The sequence below is a fragment of the Crocodylus porosus genome, unplaced genomic scaffold, assembly GCF_001723895.1.
Source record: "Crocodylus porosus isolate Cpor-Errol unplaced genomic scaffold, CroPor_comp1, whole genome shotgun sequence".
Taxonomy (NCBI): domain Eukaryota; kingdom Metazoa; phylum Chordata; order Crocodylia; family Crocodylidae; genus Crocodylus; species Crocodylus porosus.
The window spans coordinates 23,836,804-23,857,873 of NW_017728915.1; the positions used below are offsets into that span (position 1 = coordinate 23,836,804).

The window sequence follows — 21,070 nt, forward strand, 5'->3', positions numbered from 1 at the left end:
ATAAGGCAGGGAATGGCAGCACTAGAAAAAACTGATCCTTGAGAAAAAACAATCATCTGGATCTAGGGATAAATCTGGCTAATATGATGTTAGTACTAGAAGTCTGCTTGTAGGACATCTCATATGAATAGAGACAGCAGCAAGCATTTAGCCCCAAATGTGAAATCTGTTTATATATGTCTTTCTCTAAATAAAAAAAAATCCTATTTCAAGGAGAAAAGGCACCAGTTGTACAGTGTGTTGAGTAGATAGATAGTAGTCTGAATGGAAAAATGCCTCCTTTTTGTGTCTGAGTCCCAACTAATCAACAGCTTATTCAATCTTTTCTTTTTCCTGCAAATGCACGACTCACTTTCTAATCATTGTTTAAATTGACCTAATTTTAACTACAAACACTAAGGGTATGATTCATTTATGGTCTCCCAGTCAGCAAAGCTAGGAGAACCTAAGTTGCCTGTCTCTGGTGATGAGGTCTGTGCAGGCAGCAGCAATGCCATCTACTCATGAGCCTTGTGCCTTAGAGGAAAGCCCTGGAACTGACTGGCATGGTTCAGAAAGTAGGCAGGGACAGCTGAGGAGTAATGAAGAACCTGGGCAGCAAAAATCAGTGCTTATTCAGGCCAGCATGTAGAGAGCCCTCTTGGTGGAGTTGACAGCTTTGCCCCATGACAGTGGGGCACAAATACCTTTATAAGCATTAGTAGATAATGCAAACTGCCTACACCTCACCAGAAATTAGAAGGAACAGTTAGTTGGTGTTGCAATGCTAATACAATAGTTCATTTGGAAAAACAATCTAATACAAACCAAGCTGCTAAAAAAAGACCTATTGATTTAATTCATGTCTTTCATAATCCATGTTAATGAAACTAATGAGGCTGTATACAATTTTCACCATGCCCTTGTTTCTCTAAGACAGTTCTCCAAATACAATTTTGGTTTTTAGTCACTGAAATGTCAAATCCATAGATTAAGAATAGAGAAATCCATTGCTTATATGGATTCATTCTGGGAAAATGAAAATCTCCTTCGACCACACGGCCAGTATCAGACCAGGGGATATACTAACAGTATTCTCACAGTCTTATGAGTGCTCAATATTCAGCAGTCAACCAGAACGAAAACAGACAAAAAACAAAAGTGGGGGTTGCATTTACACAGTTCCTGTTGCTTCATCAAAAATGTTCTGGGACAGATTCTACTCTCATTTTTGCTGTTAGATGGAAAAAAACCCTTTTTCCCCGTTTAGGTCTTCTTGACATGCAACCCATGCTTTGTAATAAAGAACCCTAAATTATATTCTTTCTTCAAATATGGTCTCATCAAGGTATCACTAAACAGTATCTCTAATAAGCAAAAGGTCTTTGTATAATGAAGAACCATTGCCTAATTGCTCTCTAAGCCATCATGCTTAAAACAGGAGACAGGATAGTCTCTAAACTGGTAAAGCTTACTGCTAGGTAGAAGACTGCATCATGACCTCATGACAATGAAAAAAATCACTGGATTTACAGAGAAGAGTGGTGATTCTCCTAGTGCATTCCCAAAGTAGCTTTGACAGCCACAGGAATAGTGAGGACTCGCTCTCCAGTTTTCAGACCTTAAGCATAATCTGTTTCTGTGCCATCCCAGTCAATCCATTCTAACAACAAGAGTGTGACTCTCAGTTATGTCTTTGTCTGGAAGTATGACAGCTTTGTGTCCCAAACTTTTTGTTTTAGTCTGTTAAGAGCCTAGCAGCTGCCAGGTTGGGGGTAGCCCATTTAATGGTAGGCAAGTAGAGGGTTAAAAGTTTGCTGCTCTGACAGGGGACTATTTTACACTGTTTTCCCAACTTCCCTCTTCCTTTCCCTGATTATATGTTGGTTGCCCAGAGATCTGGTCCCCTGTAATGGTCAAAGAGGGAAGAGAAAGCAGTTCTAATTAAAGTGAAAATATACCTGTTCCCACCCTTTTCATCTACATGGCTCCCCCCTTCTTAGCATTTCCTGGTATTTCCCCACTTCCCTATGAGAAAAGTATGGCCTATAATTAAGGCGAGAGAGAGGAGCTACAAATGTCACCTTTATTCAGCTTTACTTAACCTGTGGCCTGCAGTTTGGGACTCTGTATAAACAGCATTAAAAAAAAAAAAGGAAACTGTTTAAAAGAGGTAGGGGTGGGAAAAATAACAGTGCACTACTCTTAAGCAGTGCTGCCTCTGTAAAGACCAGGATCAGCAACCCTTCCCTGAAACAGTAAACCAATTTTAAGTGATCCACCAAAGGACTCATTGGGCTCCTATAGACGTGGAAATCCAGCACATCACAGCAGACTCCATTAATCTGCTCTGATTAATCAAGTTTACTGGAGCACGGGAACTGACACGCTCCAGCAGCCTTCCACGTCACATGTATCAGCATCCCTGCACTGAAAAAATGGTGTTGTGGCACTCTGAAATAAAACACGTTTGCTGAGCTTTAGTTCAAAGCATCCCGCCACCATTTTTTCAGCACAGGGACACTGATGCATGTGATGCATGAGTGCTTTTAATTAGTGCAGCTTGCTAATCAAAGTGCCTGGCACCGCATCCCAAGGCACATGTAAAAATGCCCTTTGAATTTCTGGGATCTGTCACAAACCTGCTTTCCCACCTCTCTCAATACTGCTGTACTTCCCTCTTTCCAACTACATCTGTGGTATAATCTGACTTGTCAAATTATATAAAGGCTTTTCACACTATGAACAAAACATTTTCCAAGCAAAACATGGAGTTTTGTCAAAAATTGCCATGGAGAATTAGAGCAATTTTTGGTGGAATTTCACTTTGGGAAAAGTGACCGGTTTCATTTTGGTTTAGGTTAATAATCGCTCTGCCTCATGGTAGCTATAATTCTGGGTTCCTCTTGTTAGCATTCTTCCCTGTGACACTGCTTCTGTGACTAAACCACTGCAGTGATTCATGGGACTTCCACAACAAACCAAGATGGCAGTCCATCTACAACAGGGGTGTCCAACCTTTTTGAGTGTGGGGCCGGATCATGAACTTTTTATCACCCAGTGGGCCGGCGAGCCATATTCAAGCACTCCCTGTCCTGGGCCAGAGAGACCCTGCCTGTGTAGCCCTACTGCACCTGCCTGTTACTGCAAGGTTCGTGGTAGCTGCTGGTGGGCAGGGGCAGGAGGGACCCATTCTGCATCCAGCCAGCTACTGCCCCAGAGACTGAAGGGGAGAAATAAATAGCTTCTCATCCCCATCCCCTGAGCAGCACAGCCCCACGAGCCTGAGGGGCTGGAGCGAGGTGGCTGCTGCACCGCAGCCCCTCACCTGCCCGCCCACCCGCATGGCCCCGCTCACCATGGTGCCCAGCTGCCCACGCACGCAGCCCCGGTGGCCTCAGCACCGTGAGTCCAGAGCGTGAGGTCCGGCAGACACCAGCTCCCACCACCTTGCCCTGCAGAAGTCATGCCAGGACCCTGCCTGCCAAGGCCCCCCCGTGCTGGCTTCCCACGTGCTGCTGGGGATGGGAGGAGGCTGGCCATGTCAGCATCAGCCAGCAGAAGCGGTGGCAGAGCCGTGTGCCGCTCAGGACTGACCAGTGCAAGCAGGGGGAAAATGCAGCTGAGCCCCTGCTACTCTATCCGGTCTTGTCCCATCCCAAGCAGCACGTGGGAAGCCAGCACAGGGGGGCAGCTTGTGGGAAGCAGAATTGGTGGCAGAGCCATGTGCTGCTTAGGACGGGACGAGCCTGGCTGGAGCGACAGGGGCTCAGCTGCATTTTCCCCCTGCCTGCACCGGTCAGGCCCCAGTGGCGCATGGCTCCGCCACCGCTTCTGCTGTCTCGTGCCAACCTGGCCAGCCTCCTCCCATCCCCAGCAGCACATGGGAATCTGGCTTCAGCTGCATGCTGCTCCGGACGGGACAGACCTGCCCAGGTCGGCACCAGCCAGCGGAGGCGGCAGTGGAGCCATGTGCCGCTCAGGACTAACTGGCGCAGGTAGGGGAAAGTGCAGCTGAGCCCCTGCTGCTCTGGCTGGGCTCATCCTGGCCCGAGCGGCACACAGCTACTCCTCTTCCCACACGCACCGCATCGGCAACGTCAAGCTGATACAGTGTGTGTGGGAACCTTGTCCTTTCCCCAGCCCTTCAACAGCCATCAGGAAGCTGCTGAGGGGCTGGGGGAGGAACAAGGGGTAGGAACGAAAGTAAACAGAAAGTAAGCAGCACCACAGGCCTCAGAAAATGCCTTGGTGGGCCACATGTTGGACAGCCCTGATCTACAAGGAGACTTCACAATGTCATGTAGACATATCTGACTGGCAGTAAGGCCCACAAGGAAGAATGAGTAGGGTTACCACACATCCGAATTGTCCCAGATATGTCCTCTTTCTGGGTCCTCCCATCTCCATCCAGGCAGTTTTTTAAAATATCAACAAATGTCCAGGATTTTGCTTTGCCTCTGCTCAGCACTGAGGTTTTTCCTGGCCCTTCCCAGCCTGCCCCAGTAAGGAGCTGCTTGGGTTGGGGGGGGCAGGGGAGGGTGATTGGGGGTAAGGGCATCACATGCATCTACTCATGCATCCCAGGAGTCCAGGCAGCTATGTCTGTGGGGGGCAGGACTTGGAGGGCCAGGGCTTGGAAGCTGCTGGGGGGCGTGTCAGGGGTTGGGTGTGCGTGAGGGGCAGGTGCCTGCCAGCGCGGGGGGAATCTGTCTGGGTTCTGGGGCTGCAGCAGGCCGGGAAGGTAGGAGAAGTGCCTGCCCCTCCAGAGGGACAAGGGGATAGGGGGTTCTTCAGGGGCAGCAGGGAGCTGTGGGCAGCAGGGCTGGGGGGGTAGGGAGCTTTGGGTTGGGAGTGAGGGGCATCAGCAGGGCTGGTGGGGCTGTGGCTTGGGAGTGAGGGGCAGGGGTAGGGCACAGGCATATCACTGCCTCCCCCACAATCATATTACACCCTCCCTGAACAGGTCTCCTCTTTTTTGAAACTGGAAATATGGTAACTCTAAGAATGAGGGCATGACAGCTGGGCAACTATTATTCCTGTGAGTTACCTTGAGATCTCAGCAGGATGTAAAAATTAACATTGACCCCAAACTAAATGTTTAGTTTCAGGAATGTTTCTTTTGACAAAACATGTCCATTTTTTTTGATGATTCTCAACCTATATCTTTTTTGGCATTCCATGAAAGCTTTTGATATTTCAGCTGTTCATCCTGCTTTGAGTGACAAATCACAAAATTTGGGGAAATTCCGTTTTGGTAGTTATCTCTGCTGCTTACTGATCCCTTTAAATACTGCTTTCAGGCTCAAAACAGTACTGATGCTCTCATCTCCAGCTGAGAAGGAGACTCTTATATGTACTGCATTTCCATTGAGAAAATGTCACATCGTTAGGTTTGTGCAACATGCTATTCATTGCATAACACATTCAATAGGTTAGCCATTCTGGCATTGGCAATCCTGCCAGGTACTGATCACCTCCCTAGAGGACCAAGTACTCTCACTTCCTATAAAGGCCAGTTTCAAGGCAGAACTCAGGATCTTGAAGGATAAGGGCTAAGAATTAATTATTTTGAATACCTTTCCCAAGATAAATGCAAATACATGGACTAACCCTTTAGTCAACAGTGCTCAGAAAACATGTTGTCTCTTTCTGTCTGCCCTTTATTCACTATTCTTTCATGTAATTATTGTCCAGCATTCACATTCATCCAGCACCAGTTTTATTCCCACAGAGTAAACAGAGGATGGTTGATACAGGAATAATATCAATTTTCACTTACTCAGCATTCTGATACACTTCAACTGAGATATTAAGTCCTTCTAATTCCTCCTTTAATATCTGCAGGTCGGAGTTTACAAAACTCAGTTCAAGAAGTACCTGCTCCCGAACTTTATTGTTGGTGGTTACTCTGCAAAGAGAAATAATTCATTTCTGTGGCTTCCTTGAGAACAGGTTCTGTATTGTACATCACTTCTGCTGAGCCCCCTAACTGACATTCCCGGCATTTCTAAGATTTTTTTTTTTCTTAAGAGATGATGTGAGAACTCATATTTCAGAATTTGTTTGGTTTGTTGCCAAGACAGAACCTGGAATAGTTTTTAGATAGAAACACGCAGACACATGGCAGGTTTGCTACATGCTTGATGTTTTTAGACTGATTTTTAAGATTTAAATTTATTATGACAAAGCACAAAAGTGAACCAGGAAAATTTACATCTTCAACATGTTCTTAAAATAGAAAACTAGGGTTGATGATGAGGGCTTCTAAAATTAACTGCAAAGGAAAAGATGTCTTGGTTTTATCAAAATCAAAACTCTCCCTTTCTTTCACAAGACACCTCATTAATCATCCATTGTGATTTCTGATAGTACAATTTTTTTTAACAAACACTTTCCCTCCACATTAGAAAAGTTATATGATTTCCCTTTAGTTTTATTTTCCTAATAAGCTTAAGATATTTTTTCATTCCATTTGTAATTCATATATATACATATATATATATAAAATATGCAACATCCTTTTCTACCATTAGCACAGCAGATGTATCATTTAAAAACAACCCCACAAGCATTTCTCTGTGTGTTCTTATCTGATTATTTCTGGGCGTAACTGTACTATCACCTTCTTCTAGCATGAATCATACACATTCAACACGATACTGGCTTATATCTAGAAACCTCATGAAGGTATCTATCATAAGTGCTGCTTAAAGATAAACAATTTACTGGCAACACAAAAGTACTTTATGAAATATGAAAAATGTTTATTTGCATTTGAATTGATACTCTTTAACTTAAGTGCACAGAACCAAATAGTCAATTGAATAATTAACAAGCACAGTTGTATGACCAGTACTGCATATCCTATAACTTAGGACATGCTTGCTACAGTTCTCCATGAAAGCATGGATGTTTCATTATGAGCTGTGTGGCAGAAGGCCACCTCTGTTTCTCCCCAAAAACTCTGCTTTGTGATGGTTAGGATGGGCCCTGCAGAGGGTACACACCCTATCCTATCTCTTTAGGCAACCTGAGCTGGATATATTCCTGAGGGAGGGAGGAAACCTGCTGTCTCTGCCTATGTGACTGGCATCACATTCCTGGGTGAGGGGCTTGGGCTCCCTGGTGGGCTAGAGACTGCCAGTCTGCCCAGCAACCAGTGATGCATTTCAAATTGGTTGGCTGACAGCCAACAGGTGCTGGCCTCCATTGGACCAGGTAAATGAGGTCACAAGGGCTATATAAGTTAAGTACTGCCCATGGGGAAGGGGCAGCAGCCATGAGGAAGACTCATAGAGAGAGAAGAGCTGGACCATCTGAAACATGGTCTCTCTCTCAAAACTCATGATCAAGGAACTGCCTGCCTCCAGAGGGAATCTCCACCTGCCTCTGGATGATACTTGTAAGTAAGCTACCTGAGATCTAACTAGATATATCGTTTGCAATAACTCGGATATGTGATCAAAGGCCACTCCAACCACCCTGTTTCTCTATGGGATTTCTCTGATACTACTCAACTCTGTACCCTATTCCAAGCCTACCCCTTGTAGCCAATGAAGTTCTCCTTTGTACCTAATGTGGAAGACTTATTGGGTGTGGGTCTAGATTATGCCTTGGGGTCCCCTTGGTTCAACTGACAAAGGGAGACCACTACTTGTGCTTCCGACTGAGGGAAGCACCCCAAGTTCTTGAAGCGAGTCAAGTACCCTTGGGGGCTACTAGGCCTGTGTTTCCAGGGGGCACAGTGCCAGAATCAAGCCCATCCCTGGGTGGTGGCAGCTCTACTGCCAGGCTAGCAGGTGTGCTCCAGGAAGGTGACTGGCCAGACATGAGGCACCCCTGGGGAGGCACTCAGAGCCTGGAAGGTGGTCAGGCACAGTGAGGTGGGTGGCTCAGTGCAGGAGCACCCCCTATTGGCCTGCCACATGTGGTGGGATCCAACAACCTGCTGTGTTGAAGGCATAATTTGGGGAAAGGAATAGAGTCGGTGAAAATCCTTGAGCAAATAATTTCTAATTTGGCATCAGGTCTACTGGACAGTGTAGACAGCTAGGATGGCTGACGAGTATGACCATATGACGGTGGCCGACTTGAGAGAGCTGATGAAAGAGAGGCCTTCCAGTGAGGAAGGAGCAAAGGAGGGAAGACCTGATTAAAATCCTGTGTGATAATGACCAGGCCATAAGATCACCTCCATGTGTCCTTCCAGAACCCACGGGTGGCACTGAGGGGCCACCCTCTGAGTGGGACTTCCAGAAATTCCAGCTACAGCTAGAAGCTGAGGCACGAGAGTGCAGGTTCAAACATGAGCTAGAGTTGAAAGGGATGGAGCTGGGGGCCCAGCGCCAGCGGGAGACACAGTGCCAGCATGGGAAGGAATAGTACAAGCATGAAGCTAGAGCAGGCGGAGGGCCACTTACTGAGTTTTGGCAAGCCATTGAGGGCCACATGACTGGCAGCCAGGGGCAGATAAATAATAATTTTTTAAATTTCTTAGGAGCCCTGCGGGCCAAATAGAATGGCCTGGTGGGCTGCATCCAGCCCGCAGGCCACATTTTGCCCACCCCTGAACTAGAGAACCCCTGCACCAACATGAGCACAAAGTCACAGTGCTCTGGTTGCAGACAAATGCTGAAACCACAAGCACCCAGCTGCACCCCCAGACTGAACACCCCAGTCTTCTCTCGCTACAAAGATGGGGATGATCCCAAAGTGTTCCTAAGCAACTTTGAAAGCCCAGCACACCGATGGAAGTTGCCAAAAGAAGAGTTCATGAAACACATGGCTGCTCTGGTCGAGGACGACATGTCCATTGTCCTGAATAGCCTGCCCTTGGAATCAGCGGATAACTACAACACCTTTAGAGAGGCAGTGCATGTAAGGTTTACGTTAGGTCCAGATTACTTCCAAGAAAAATTCCGTAGTGTGAGCCCCCAGCTGGGAAAGACCATAAACGAATCTGGGGCCCTGCTATGGGACTCATACTAGAAATGGAAAAAGAGAGCTGAAGCTTCCACCGTGGAGGAGGTGGACATGCTTATGGTGCTGGACCAATTCTATTACAAATGCCCAAGGGAGATTAAAACCCTTGTCAAGGATAGGGGCCCTAAAACAATCTAGGAAGCTACAAAAATTGCAGACCAGCTGTTGCTGAATAGACAGGGGCTGAACCAAAAGCTTTCCTACTTTGGGAAGGAATAGAAGGGGTTCCACAAAGGGGGGAAGGGAGGGCCAGTCCCAAAAGGGGAAAGAGGGCCACCTCCTGCTGAGCGCAAGGTGGCCCCAGATTCGGCCAAACCACCCAAGTCAGAAAAGAGGGGGTGCTATAACTGCAGGGAGCTGGGCCACATCAGGCCCAACTGCCCAAAGCTAAGCAACAAACCCAAGCCAGTCAGACATGCAACAGCTGTAAACAGTGAGGAGGGAGACCCAAGCCACTCTGAGGGGTGTACCTGTTGCTACAGATTTACTAACCCAGAGGAGGTGATGGCCGCCCACCAAACTACTATAATGGTAAATGGGAGAACCCTTGTCGGGGAACTAGACACAGGGGCCAGTGTGTCATTAATCGATATCAACCTTGTTTCACCTGTGGATATAGTCCTGGGGAAGACCCTTACCATTCAAGGGGTGCAGGCTCAGCCATTTGATGTACTGGTAACCCGTTTCCCAATTGAGTGGAGAGGCTGCAGGATGTGCATAGAACTAGAAGTGCTGGAAGGGGCTCCTATTCCCATCCTGGTGAGACGTGATGTTTTGGAGCTAGAATACCTGCAATGGGAGGAGGACCACCTCCTAGAGCCTTGCCATGTTAATCTGGTGACTCATCAAAAGAGCAGAAAGGCTGAGATGGGAGGAGCAGAAACTTCCCAGGGCCCAGTCACCCAATTGGCTACTGGGGCAGAGTGGGAGAAGGGAGAGACTCAGACTCCCTCAGACTGCGACCAGCCACCAGCCATTGAGGAAACTAGCGACCTCAAGGTTGGGTTTAGTGACAGCCGCAGGAAGGAGTCTGGTCAGTCAGTGGCAGAGGAAACTGAGACTCTTGGGGAGAAGTTACAGGACATCCCTAAGGGTGAAGGTGCACTCTTTACAGGAGCACCAGAACTCCTTGCTGATTGCTTAGCTGGGCAAGAGGAGTTCAAGCAGGAGGTTCTAGAGGACCCCAGCTTGGAGGAACTCCAGCAGATGGCTCAGGAGCAAGAGACAGAGTTCACCCCAGATAAAAGGGAACACGTGGTCTGGGATAAGGGTCTCCTCTGTTGGTTGTGGGTACCAAAGAACCATGCCAAGATGTGGGAACCCCGCTGCCAGGTCGTAGTACCTCGTAAGTTCAGACAACCATTGCTTTCCATGGCTCATGATTTACCTTGTGCTGGCCACATGGGCAGGGAATGGACACGCCAGCGGCTGCAGGTCAACTTTTATTGGCCAGAGTGTCTTCCCTCCTTTAGTTCCACCCCGGCTCTAAGCCAGGAGCCGGGAAATGCAGGGAAAGGGTAGTTTGCCCAAAGCAGGGCATTTTTCCCTGCACCAAAGCACAAGGGTGGGGGCATGCACAGTGGCAAAAAGTAGCAGCACAAATTTGTGCTGCTACTATTTTACTTTCATGTTTTGCACTTATACCTCCTCTGTAAAGTCACAGTGGTTATGACTGAACTGGAGTCAACCTAAAGGTCATCATCAACCCCATACACGAGATCTATTTACACTCTGAATCCCCGCTCTGCTGAGCTTCCAAGAACAAGATCAATTAACCCTACCACTGCTAGCTTCCTAGACCTCCCCTTTCTGAACTCTAGAACTTTTCTATACCCTGTAGGCCTCCAGCACAGGAAGCCTGCCAGCAGAAAGCCTTCATTACCCCATTTCTGACTTTAGCTTCTCTGGGCGTATCCCAATATGCAGAGGTGTGTGCTTGCAGTTGCAGTAATTTGTGCTGCTGCTTTTTGCTGCTGCACACACCTCTGCACATACACTTTAGTGCAGGGCAAAATGCCTCGCTTTGGGCAAACTTCCCTTTCCCCACTTCTCCTGGCTCCTGGTGTGCTAGAGGAGCCAGGCCAGAACTAAAGGAGGGGAAATACTCTGGCCAGCAGCCAGAGCATCTCCCTGGAGGACTGAGCCTCTGGATCCAGCCTCTGTGCCTGACTTCCTCTCTCTACTGTCTTTAAGTAGAGCCAAGCAAGGAAAGAGAGGCACATAGTTTACAAACCAGTCTCTGAAAGAACTTGTAAATAAGAAGTATGATGTGAATAGTGTTGAGGTAGCCATACCTCATATAGAGGTATGATACAGATATAGAGGGTTGGCTCCTGTGGCTCAGACTGGATGAGGGCAACCTCAAGGTCAATCCTAAATACGGATAGAGATCTGTGAACAGTCCTTCACCTGTAACATACTTAAAGACCCCTCCAGAGTCACCTCCTCCAGCTTTACGCACCACCATTGTTTAGAAAATATTTGATTACTATTCTGGGACTCATTTTTTTTATCCAATATTTTTATTATGAAGACAAAAGAAAAATGTAAAACACCTTGCTGAACTCCAGATAATTTTTTTTGTATATCATTCCTCTTATCTAGACAGTGTTTTATAATGAAAATCATAATAAAGCATTTGGATTATACTGGCAAGACCTAAGCCTCACAAATCTAATTCAACTACTGTATAAGTAGCTTATCATATAGCATTCTCCTCTCAGCACAGACACTGAAGCATGAGAATTACAAAATGCATGCAGCTGAAAGACATAAGGCCATCTTTCAAGCAGCATTACCACCTGTTCCATGTATGACCCACGTAGGATCATAAGAAAACACGCAGGTTGCAGGTACCAGAAATGGGCAATGCCCACTCGATTCCGAGGGAACTATGATGCCAGAATCCGAAGGACAGCCCTGAGCACCATACAATAGTCGTAAGATCCAAAGGATTAGAATCGTGTTTCAGTCTTAGCCAAAGCCTCCCAGACTATAGAAGTAATGGGAAGTTAGGTCTTTTCCATTGAAGGATGTGATCTGATTACTTTCGTTTCGGCCAGTGGTAAGAGAACCAGCATTTCAAGTTTCTTGAGAGAGGCTCTTTGTGAACAAAGGACTGGCTTGCTGCTTCTGAAGAATGAAGAAATGTAAACACAACTGAAATGTGTGTTTTCTTCTCTTTGTGAAGAGCACTGTGGATTTGTACAGCTCTGTTTAATACCCCACAATAGCCAGTTTATTGTAAGAACCTTGTTTACCCGAGGCATCTGTAAGCAATATATGTTTTAGTAGTCTGACTGAATAAGTTTTGACGTCATTTGATACTGAAGATGTGATTTGCCCTTAATAACGTGCTGCCCTTGGATACCAGACCTGGCTTCTATTCGGCATTCCTTACTTAGACACTAGAGTCACTAGTGCATTTTCAAAAGTGGGTGTTGATATAAGAAGCTCAACTTTGAGGCTGACTTTCAGAGCAGATAAGCATGACCAGAAATAATGACATTCAGTTGGTGCTCATCTCTTCTGCAAATCAGTCCCAACATGAGCCACCTAGACATTAATACAAATAAAATAAAATTAATTCAACAAAAAGTGTGTGCGCTTTCTTTAAAAGCAAATCTAAATATTCTCTCTCACAACAAAATGTAGGCTACAGTCTTAACCAGCACAGTGAGCACCAGAACAGCCAGTCATGGAGGTACCGCTACGGAAACTTTCATAGTTCCACGTAAGTCAGTGAGACTATGATGCTAATAAAGATCTGCCTCTGAGAAGCCGTCACTTCCCAAGGTCAAGGAGAAAAGTGGGTGGCAGGCAAATGTGAAGCCAATCAAATAAAGTCAAGCTTTAAGGAAGCAAGCATTACAAGAGTAATCTTTACTGCTCTAAAGAAACTCTGGCTGCTTGCTCTTGGAGACTAAAAAGTATTCACAGATTCTTGCAGATTCTCTGTAGGAAGAGGCCTAGTAGAAGAGCCTGAATATTGGGGCCCAGTGGCTGGCACATCATCTTCCCACCCTCTTCTTTCATGATGCAACTTGAAATTAAAGGTAATACCACAAATCTATGTCTAGTGTGAGCAACAGCTGGCAGCAATCAGCCATGTGCCACATAGACAGCTGATGGCTAACACTCAACTGCACTGGGGGGATCCTCTTTAACTACGGGACACAGACCTAATGATGAGAAAGATATTCACCTATTCTCTTTATAGGCAGGAATCAAGCAAACAACCATCACTGTCCAATGAAAGATTCTAACAAAATGGAATTAGGACCATTTCAGTAGTCTTTAAACAAAGTAATTTAAGATTCCAGTCCAATGCCTGGTTGCTATAATCTAGACTTTCAAAGTGCACCTTGGAGGCCCCTAAAACATTTTGGAACAGTTAATGATTTTATAGAAGGAGGCTGTAAAAACATTGTTGAGTTGTTACATCCAACTGCAGTGCGTTCTGCAAGGTACAGGAGCACATAGGAGCCTGATGGGGAACTGGAGGGTACTCTGGCAGCAAGAACAAAGATCATTTTGTTGTTTCAGACAGAACAGAAGTGAGCAGTGGGAACCTACCTTAGAAGATTTTCTGCACCAGCTCTCAACCTTACTGCTTTCAGGATCTGTTGGTTTAGGATGGCTCTTTGATTTTGTAGCTTGCTTCTGCCTGTCTCAGCGAGTGGGTTACAGCCCTAGAGTTATGTCAGAGGTGCACAACAAAAAGCGTGAGCAACAACAATTTGTAATTACATCTAAGACAAAAAAAATCATGTGTAAAACATGAAACAAACCAATTTGATTAAAGAACATTCTTTATAGTTTAACCTTAAAAGAGTTAATTGATAACAAAGTAAAATAAAATAAAAAATGTAATGGCATCATTTTCTCATTACCCTAGAGGAAGTTCATTTATCCATTGTCAACAATGTTTGTGTGACTCCAAAAAAACCATGCCAATCTCAGTATCATTCTACTAGATTCGTACACCTGAGTTCCTGATGGACTGTCACAAAAACCACATCACGACAAAAAAAACCCAAACAGTGAAAGGTCGGGGAACATGGCCACCTTGTGTTATTGCCTCACATTCTCACATTATGTAGAGCTGGGTGAGAAATGGTTTTCTGCACTGAAACCAATTATCGTGGGGATTAGAAATTCAAAACTTCAGTGCACGGTAAGTGTCCTCCTTTATCATGTATCGACTGGTGAGGAGACTGGTGGATGGAGTTAATTTTATTTTGTTAGAGAAAACTGGGATGTGTAGCAGACTTTTTTATTCATTCAAGGCCAACTGGATAGATCTCTCAGACATGAAAGTGGTCAGAGAGAACTGCAATGCTAGAGAACTTGATACTGCTTTATACATATAGATGCAGTCAAATGTGAATGGAGGATTGTTATATCTGATGATATGGCAATGTATTGCAATATGTAAGCCATTTCTTGATCTAGTGACTGCCGATCTATGTTCTTATCCTGCAGCCTTTTCTCTGCTGCCACTTTTCCACCTGCTTTGCTTTTTCCCTCCATTTTGTATTGTATAATTTCTGCTTCTCTTGCGGCTGCCTAAGATCTTTTTCTCTCCATCCACTCTGACCTGTTTACTCAAAATTTTGCATTCTTCTGCAGGCTTTCTCTTGCTCTTCCTACCAACCTGAAGGATCTGGTTTTTGTCTTAAGCTTTCTGCATTTTTGCTTACATTATACAAGTGTGCATTATTTTCCTATATCATTTCTCCCTTCTGCCTCAGCTACTTCTAAGTATCTATTCTCAATCTTCCTTTGTATTCTTCTCCCATCCTTGGTTATAGTGTTGCTCTCTATCCCAAGACTTCAGTGCCCTCCTGTGTGCCAGGTAGCCTTCACGGGCACATCCAAACCAGCGGGAACATGTGGTTTCCCTGGGTACAAGTAGCAAGGGCACATCTTGTGCCTTTGCTGCTTATCCCTGGAGGACGCCCATGCCATGTGCACTCTGGCATGTGGCAAGTTACCCCAGGAGGGGCAGGGGAGGTTGGGCCAGCAGCTGTGCTGGCCCCAGCAACCTTACCTGGGGTCCTCCAAGAACTGCAGGCACAGAGCTCCTACAGCAGGAAGCCTGGCTAGCAGCTAGAGCATAACTCCAGCCAGCAGGCTCCGGTTTTGGGTGGTGTGCGTTGCCACCATGTGCACTGCCCTACTTTTTTTTTTTTGGCGTGGGATTTTTGACCCTAGGGTAAAAAACTCCCTCCATGCTGCAAAGTAGCAGCACAGGGAACACCTGCATGTGTGGCGTGTGGGGCCGCAGATGGGTCTGTGGTGCCATATACCAAATGTCCGTGCTTGCCTGGACGTGCCCCATGACATCATTAAAATCCCCTTTAAAAATGCCACATGTGGGAAACCTTTTAGATTTGTGGGAAACCTTTTAGATTATCCTGATCCCAAATTCTCTGAAGTCTTTCACTGATTTCAGTGGGCTTTTGATTAGCCCCAACTCAAAAGACACAAGAACACAGAAGGCTCGAATGAGGAAACTGCAGTAACATTAAACTCCATGCAAAGGGAAATGATGGAGCAAAAAGACTTCCTTCCATGTCAGTGCCAGCCACCAATACAGTCCTGTGCAAGTCCTTCAATGCAAAAACAGTTTCTTGTGGGTCCTAGCACTAACATGGCTGAGGAAAGAACAAGGAGATAGGGCTGACCCAATGCAGTACTGTCCCTGTTGGCGTACTGGATGTGCTCCCCCTGGCACTGCTGTACTGTACTTTTATCTCCATGATGAAAGCATGGCAGGGCTACGTACAGGTCTGGTTCCTCAAGCCCTACAAGGGGCCCATGATCAAGATTTTATTATCTGTTGATAGAACCTGCCATGATGTACAATTTCCCTTGTATACAGAGTCCCTTAGCTGCTGTCTATGGAAAGTTCATGGACAAGCTGGCTGTACTAGAAATCGAGCTGCTAGAGTGCTGGTGGACAGGAGCCTGGGATCTAGAGTAGCTAGTGTAGTGTAGTGTATTTTCATGCATCTGCAATGGGAAACAAACACGATCCGAAAATGACTTCAGCAAAAATCCCATGATGGGGAAGCCCCATTGTATTTTCCTATCTCTAGGACTTCCCTTCTCCCATAACACACATACTTTTTTCTTCTGCAGCAAGGTATAATTTGGTTCCATTTGTACAAAGCCATATTCTTGTTATCTCTGCAGAGTTCACACAACTCAGTGGGCTGGATGCAGTGCTGTAGGAATGAAGTTTGGTGCCCAGGGCAAAGCCCACAGAGGCAGCCCACCCTCGCCCTACACACAGATCCAAGGGGCACAAGCCCCCCAATGCTTGCCCAGAAGTGCATGCAATGGCAGGAGCCACCCTTCACTCATCCCATGCCCTTCTCCAAATGAGCCACTCCTGACTCTGTCCCATGCCCTGCCCTGGCTGGGCAGTGCCCATTGGCGCCTCTTTGCTTTGGTGCCCAGGGGAGTTGCCCGGCTCGCCCCTTCCTTGCTGCAGCACTGGCTAGATGCTACCCTACCTTACACACCATCAGTAAAATCACTGATTATGTTCCAACTGAAGGACCTATGTAATGAGTAGTGACGCATTCATCACAAAGAATATACCTTGATTCTCAGTCTGCAGGACAGGCAATTAGAAAAGTACACTAATTTTACATGTAAACTGAATACATTTGCTACAGCACCAATTCAAGAAAGTAAACACAGAACTCTGAACTCTGTCCTGATATTTTTTAGAATCACATTTTCAGAGTGTAACTGCAATTTATATAGATATTTTCTGCCAAGTGGTTTTATTGCTTCATAAACTATATATGTCAAACATTCCATTCTATATTGTTCTGCTTAGTTGTATATCAGTGATAAACTAAAGCATCGGGAAGTTAATCCGTTTGGTTTTTTTTATATATCCTTACCAGGGGACAGGCCCATATGACACATGCTTTAGAATTGTGTTATATGCTATTTATGTGCACTATAAAGTTATTTTTGGTAAGAAAATGAGATCACACAGAAAACATGATGTGTGCTTTCAACATTTGCCTATGCAGAGCCTAGCATTGTTTAATAACAATCCTCTAGCTGATCAAGTAGTAACACTGACATATTCCATTTGGGCTTCTACCTAATTCTTACTTAGAAGGAAAGTATATTATTCCAGAAGGATTTAAAGTAGGAATGTGAAGATTCCTCATTCCTCTATCAGGGATGCTTACGATGTAGAGGAGTATAGAGGCAAGAAGAAATTAGTGAGTAGTTATACCTCCTGTACCCCTAAAATGTATGCAAGTTTCTGTATTTAATGTATTTTTACATTAATAATATCCCTATTTTAAGTCCTCATGACATCCAAGGAAATTAAAATCTGATCAGCCATTGGTAAATAAGTGACTAGTTGCATGAATTTAGTTGCAAGCCGATACTTCAGAGTTTAAGAATATCTGCTTTGGAGATGAGCCCAGATTTCAATCTCAGTCCTTCCAGATTTTCTGACTGTAAATATTTATTTTGGATCTAGTGAGTGTGAATGAAGGAAATACATAGAGCAAATAGGTCCATGCATACTGCAGCCCATTGGATATTAAACATGGCTGAGAATAAAAAGAGCTACAGAAGTCAAACACATCATTTCCATTGTGTGTTTAGACTTGTCACAGTTCCCTTTGACATAATTAATTTAGAACCTAATGGGCAGAACTGAAAATAGCCAGGTTTAAGACTTTGTCCCTCTGACTCATAATTTCCCTTGACAATGGTCCACAACAAGCTAATACATGGATCTGTTGGCCAAAAGAACAGTCATGTTTCAGGCCAGGAAATAGACCTGGGCTTGCACAAAGTACAAATCTAGGAAAGACTTCCTCCTATCTCTCATCTTTATCAAAGTTACTTGACATGTTTCACTTGGCACATGGTATAACTCTACAGAATAGGATAACTAATATCTTGGATACTTAGGAGTATGTCCTTCAGTCAAACAGGTCCTGGTGTCCAAACTAAGGAGAGAATTATCAGTGTCAAATGCACAAAGGCAATATAAGTAAATTAAGCAGTCATTTCACTGCCAAAACTTAAAATGTTTATAATATTTTAAATATCATGAATACAAAAAAAGTTATAAATAATTTAAATTCTATTATGAATACTAGTGTACAAAATAACACCCATATAATTGATCTCTGCTATGGTAATCTGAATTTGAATTTGTTAACCAAACTTGACATTTTTCCTAAAAAGTTCAAACTTGAAAGCAATTCAGTGAAATCAAGAGCTTTTAATTGAATGTATTTCATAAAAACTCCAGAGCACTATACTGGACATGAATAATTAAATTTCTTTTGCCTCACGTACATTAAAATTACATAATCCAAGCTCTTAAATGCTGTCACAATTTCTAAAAGAACCATGGATTCAGAAATAATTGAGCTTCAAATACTGAAACACAATTTACAGCTAATTTCATCATAGTCTTAATGTCCCTTTGAACAACAAAATGTTTACTGGGTAGCCTAATACCAGATAAGGAGTTTGGTGGGGTTATTATTTCCCCAGGTTTGTGTGAATTTCATACAAATGTGCCAGTGAAGAGGGTTATTGATTGTGGCATGTGCTGTCTTCGAAGTAGATGCTACAAGTCCATGAGAACATTTTGAACTGGTACTTTAAGGCAATCTTTGCCTGGTGGATAGACACATCTGAAGTACCAAAGGACTTGACATGGCTTGAGGGGGCAACAACTCATTCTTGAGCAAGATTATGAACACTGCATTCTGATTCCCCAATTCCCTCTGCATTATAGAGAACATATAAAGCATTGTGCTTAGACAGAAAGAATGCAATATACAGTCCATCTGCATAGAGGGATAATAGTTTTCAAGACACCAGCTATCAAAGGAGGATAAAGGGAAAAATATCGTCCCCATATTTAAAAGCAGCAAGTAACTCATTTGGATGCCAGGCAGCACCTACAATACTTAAAAATGAATTATTGTTAATTTCAGAAATCTAGTGTGACGTACACACAATGCACAAATGCCTGGCAAACAATCAGAAGAGGTATTTGCATTTAATGGAACGATGATGCATGGGGTAGGGGGTTTGAACTGATAAAATGAGCCGTGCACTGATTGGCAGCAGTGACGCAGAGCTGAAACTGGGTGTGCCGCCTTGCTTAAAATAAAACATTCCTGTCCACCCAGTGTAACCTGTGCTGCTTGTCAAGCCCTACTGCAAGCCAAGGGCCTCATTCTGCAAATACTTAAAGATATCTTTACGTATGCTGGGCGTTTCATTGACCTCACTAGTATGAAATATGTGAATATTATTCACACAGTAACTATCTGTATGACTAGACTCTGCCAAACTCTGCCAAAATGAACATACTGAATATTTTCTTATTTTTCTCTGCTCTGATACTGAAAATTTCTTGATACTGTGTTAGTTCAATGTTGCAAACTATCCTGATGCACTGCAAGCTTTAGGATGCAAGGATCTCAGCTTTAATTTTTTTTTAAAGTAAGCTTTTAATTTTTAAGAAGTAAGTTTAGGTGAGAAAGAAAAAATGGAAAACATGAACACAAAAGGCTTAAAAAGCCAAATGGTAAATACAAAGACCAAACATGCACTTAAAAAAACCATATTTTAAAGTCAATATAATGACTTGGGGGCCAGACTCATGACTTTTTGAGCAACTGAGATTAGCTGTATATTAGTTGTTCCTAGGATACACTATCAAACAAGAAATGGCCACATGCAACTGATTATGTAACATTATCTAAGTGTTAAAACAGAGTAATCTCTTTACAGAACTGACCAGAGGCACCAAACCCAGAATGTACTCTTTTAAGCTAATGAAAATATGTCCCCTTGGCTACATTATTTGCAAGAATTGTACAGCCAGACTTCTGAAGACTGCTATAAGGCTATAATTGCACAACAAAACAGTTATAGTACTGTATGCAAATATATGTTTACCTGCATGATTTTTTAAACTCCATGTACCTAAATGTAAAACATGTTTAATACAAATTTTAAGAATCTGTAACTACCTCTGTATTGAACTACCTATATATATAGCAAGCCAGCTGCACTATAGCATACTCCAAACAAAACCATAAAGTAGTATTATTTGAGCAGAGAAGCTTGATTTTTGAAAAGGCTGCCTGGATTTCTTCTTTCTTTAGATTTTCCTGTGTTGGGTTGTGCTGATTTGTTTAGAATGAATGACGTATAAAGACAGTAAAACTTTTCTTGCTAATCATTCTGCTATTCATTCTGTTCTTCCCCGACTCTTGTTGGGAGGACAAATAGGCAAATAAATATGCCTATGTAAAAGCTAATGTTAATGGTTGCTTGGCTACTAATGACTAGAGTCAGATCGGTTAAGCCCTGGTGGAGACGCAGGTGCAGCACACTGGTAAATAGATGAAGGCACAGGGAAACAGATAACCCAGAGCGCAGACTAGTGGGGCTAGCTAGGAATCTTTTGATTCAGAGCAGATTATTGAGCCTTTGGGCCAAGATCCTTATCCTTCTAATTACAGTACAGTACTGTAGTAGGGAGAACTAAATATTCCTTCTTCTTTTTACCCTGACTGGTGTAAAGGACAGTTTTTTTGTCTTCATAAGCTGACCCATGTGGTTTACCGAGAGAAAATTGTAAGAGAAACAGGAGTAATACAAAATATTTTTGTCAAACTGACCAGAACTTACAGGTTCATGAAACTAGTTGCCTTACTAGTCTAGTCTAGCTTCAGCACTATGGCCTACCATGCAAAGAAATCTAAATTCAAGACTCAAGCCTAGATATTCACTCCCAGGCCAACAGAAGCTTCTAATGCTGCAGACATGGTGAGATCTGGATGGGGGTGTGGCTGGTTCGTATGCTGGCTGGTTAAAAAATATTTTTTTATCACTAGATAATGCTGGAAAGAAACCTTTTAGGAGCCAGAGCTCAGTCAACCGTCCTGGGTAAGCACAGCTGATTCATAGGGTACCAGGGCAGAGTTCAAATTGTGGAAATGCACTAGAGAATCTACAGAGGCACAAAGTCTGACACCTGGGAATGGGAGTGCCAGAGAGACCAGAAATAGGACAGGGA

The 21,070-nt window shown here is 44.1% G+C and overlaps 1 protein-coding gene across 2 annotated transcripts in view; it reads right to left on the reverse strand.

The window, feature by feature from the left end:
* Positions 1–21,070, reverse strand: part of RHPN2 (rhophilin Rho GTPase binding protein 2) — a 42,747-nt gene that overhangs the window by 18,754 nt on the left and 2,923 nt on the right. For both annotated transcript variants that reach the window (XM_019535842.1, XM_019535841.1), the window contains exons 2-3: positions 13,540–13,655; positions 5,762–5,890 (exon numbers count right to left, since the gene is read on the reverse strand). In XM_019535842.1, coding sequence (XP_019391387.1) covers positions 5,762–5,890; positions 13,540–13,655 — 245 coding nt within the window. The remainder of the gene's footprint in view (positions 1–5,761; positions 5,891–13,539; positions 13,656–21,070) is intronic.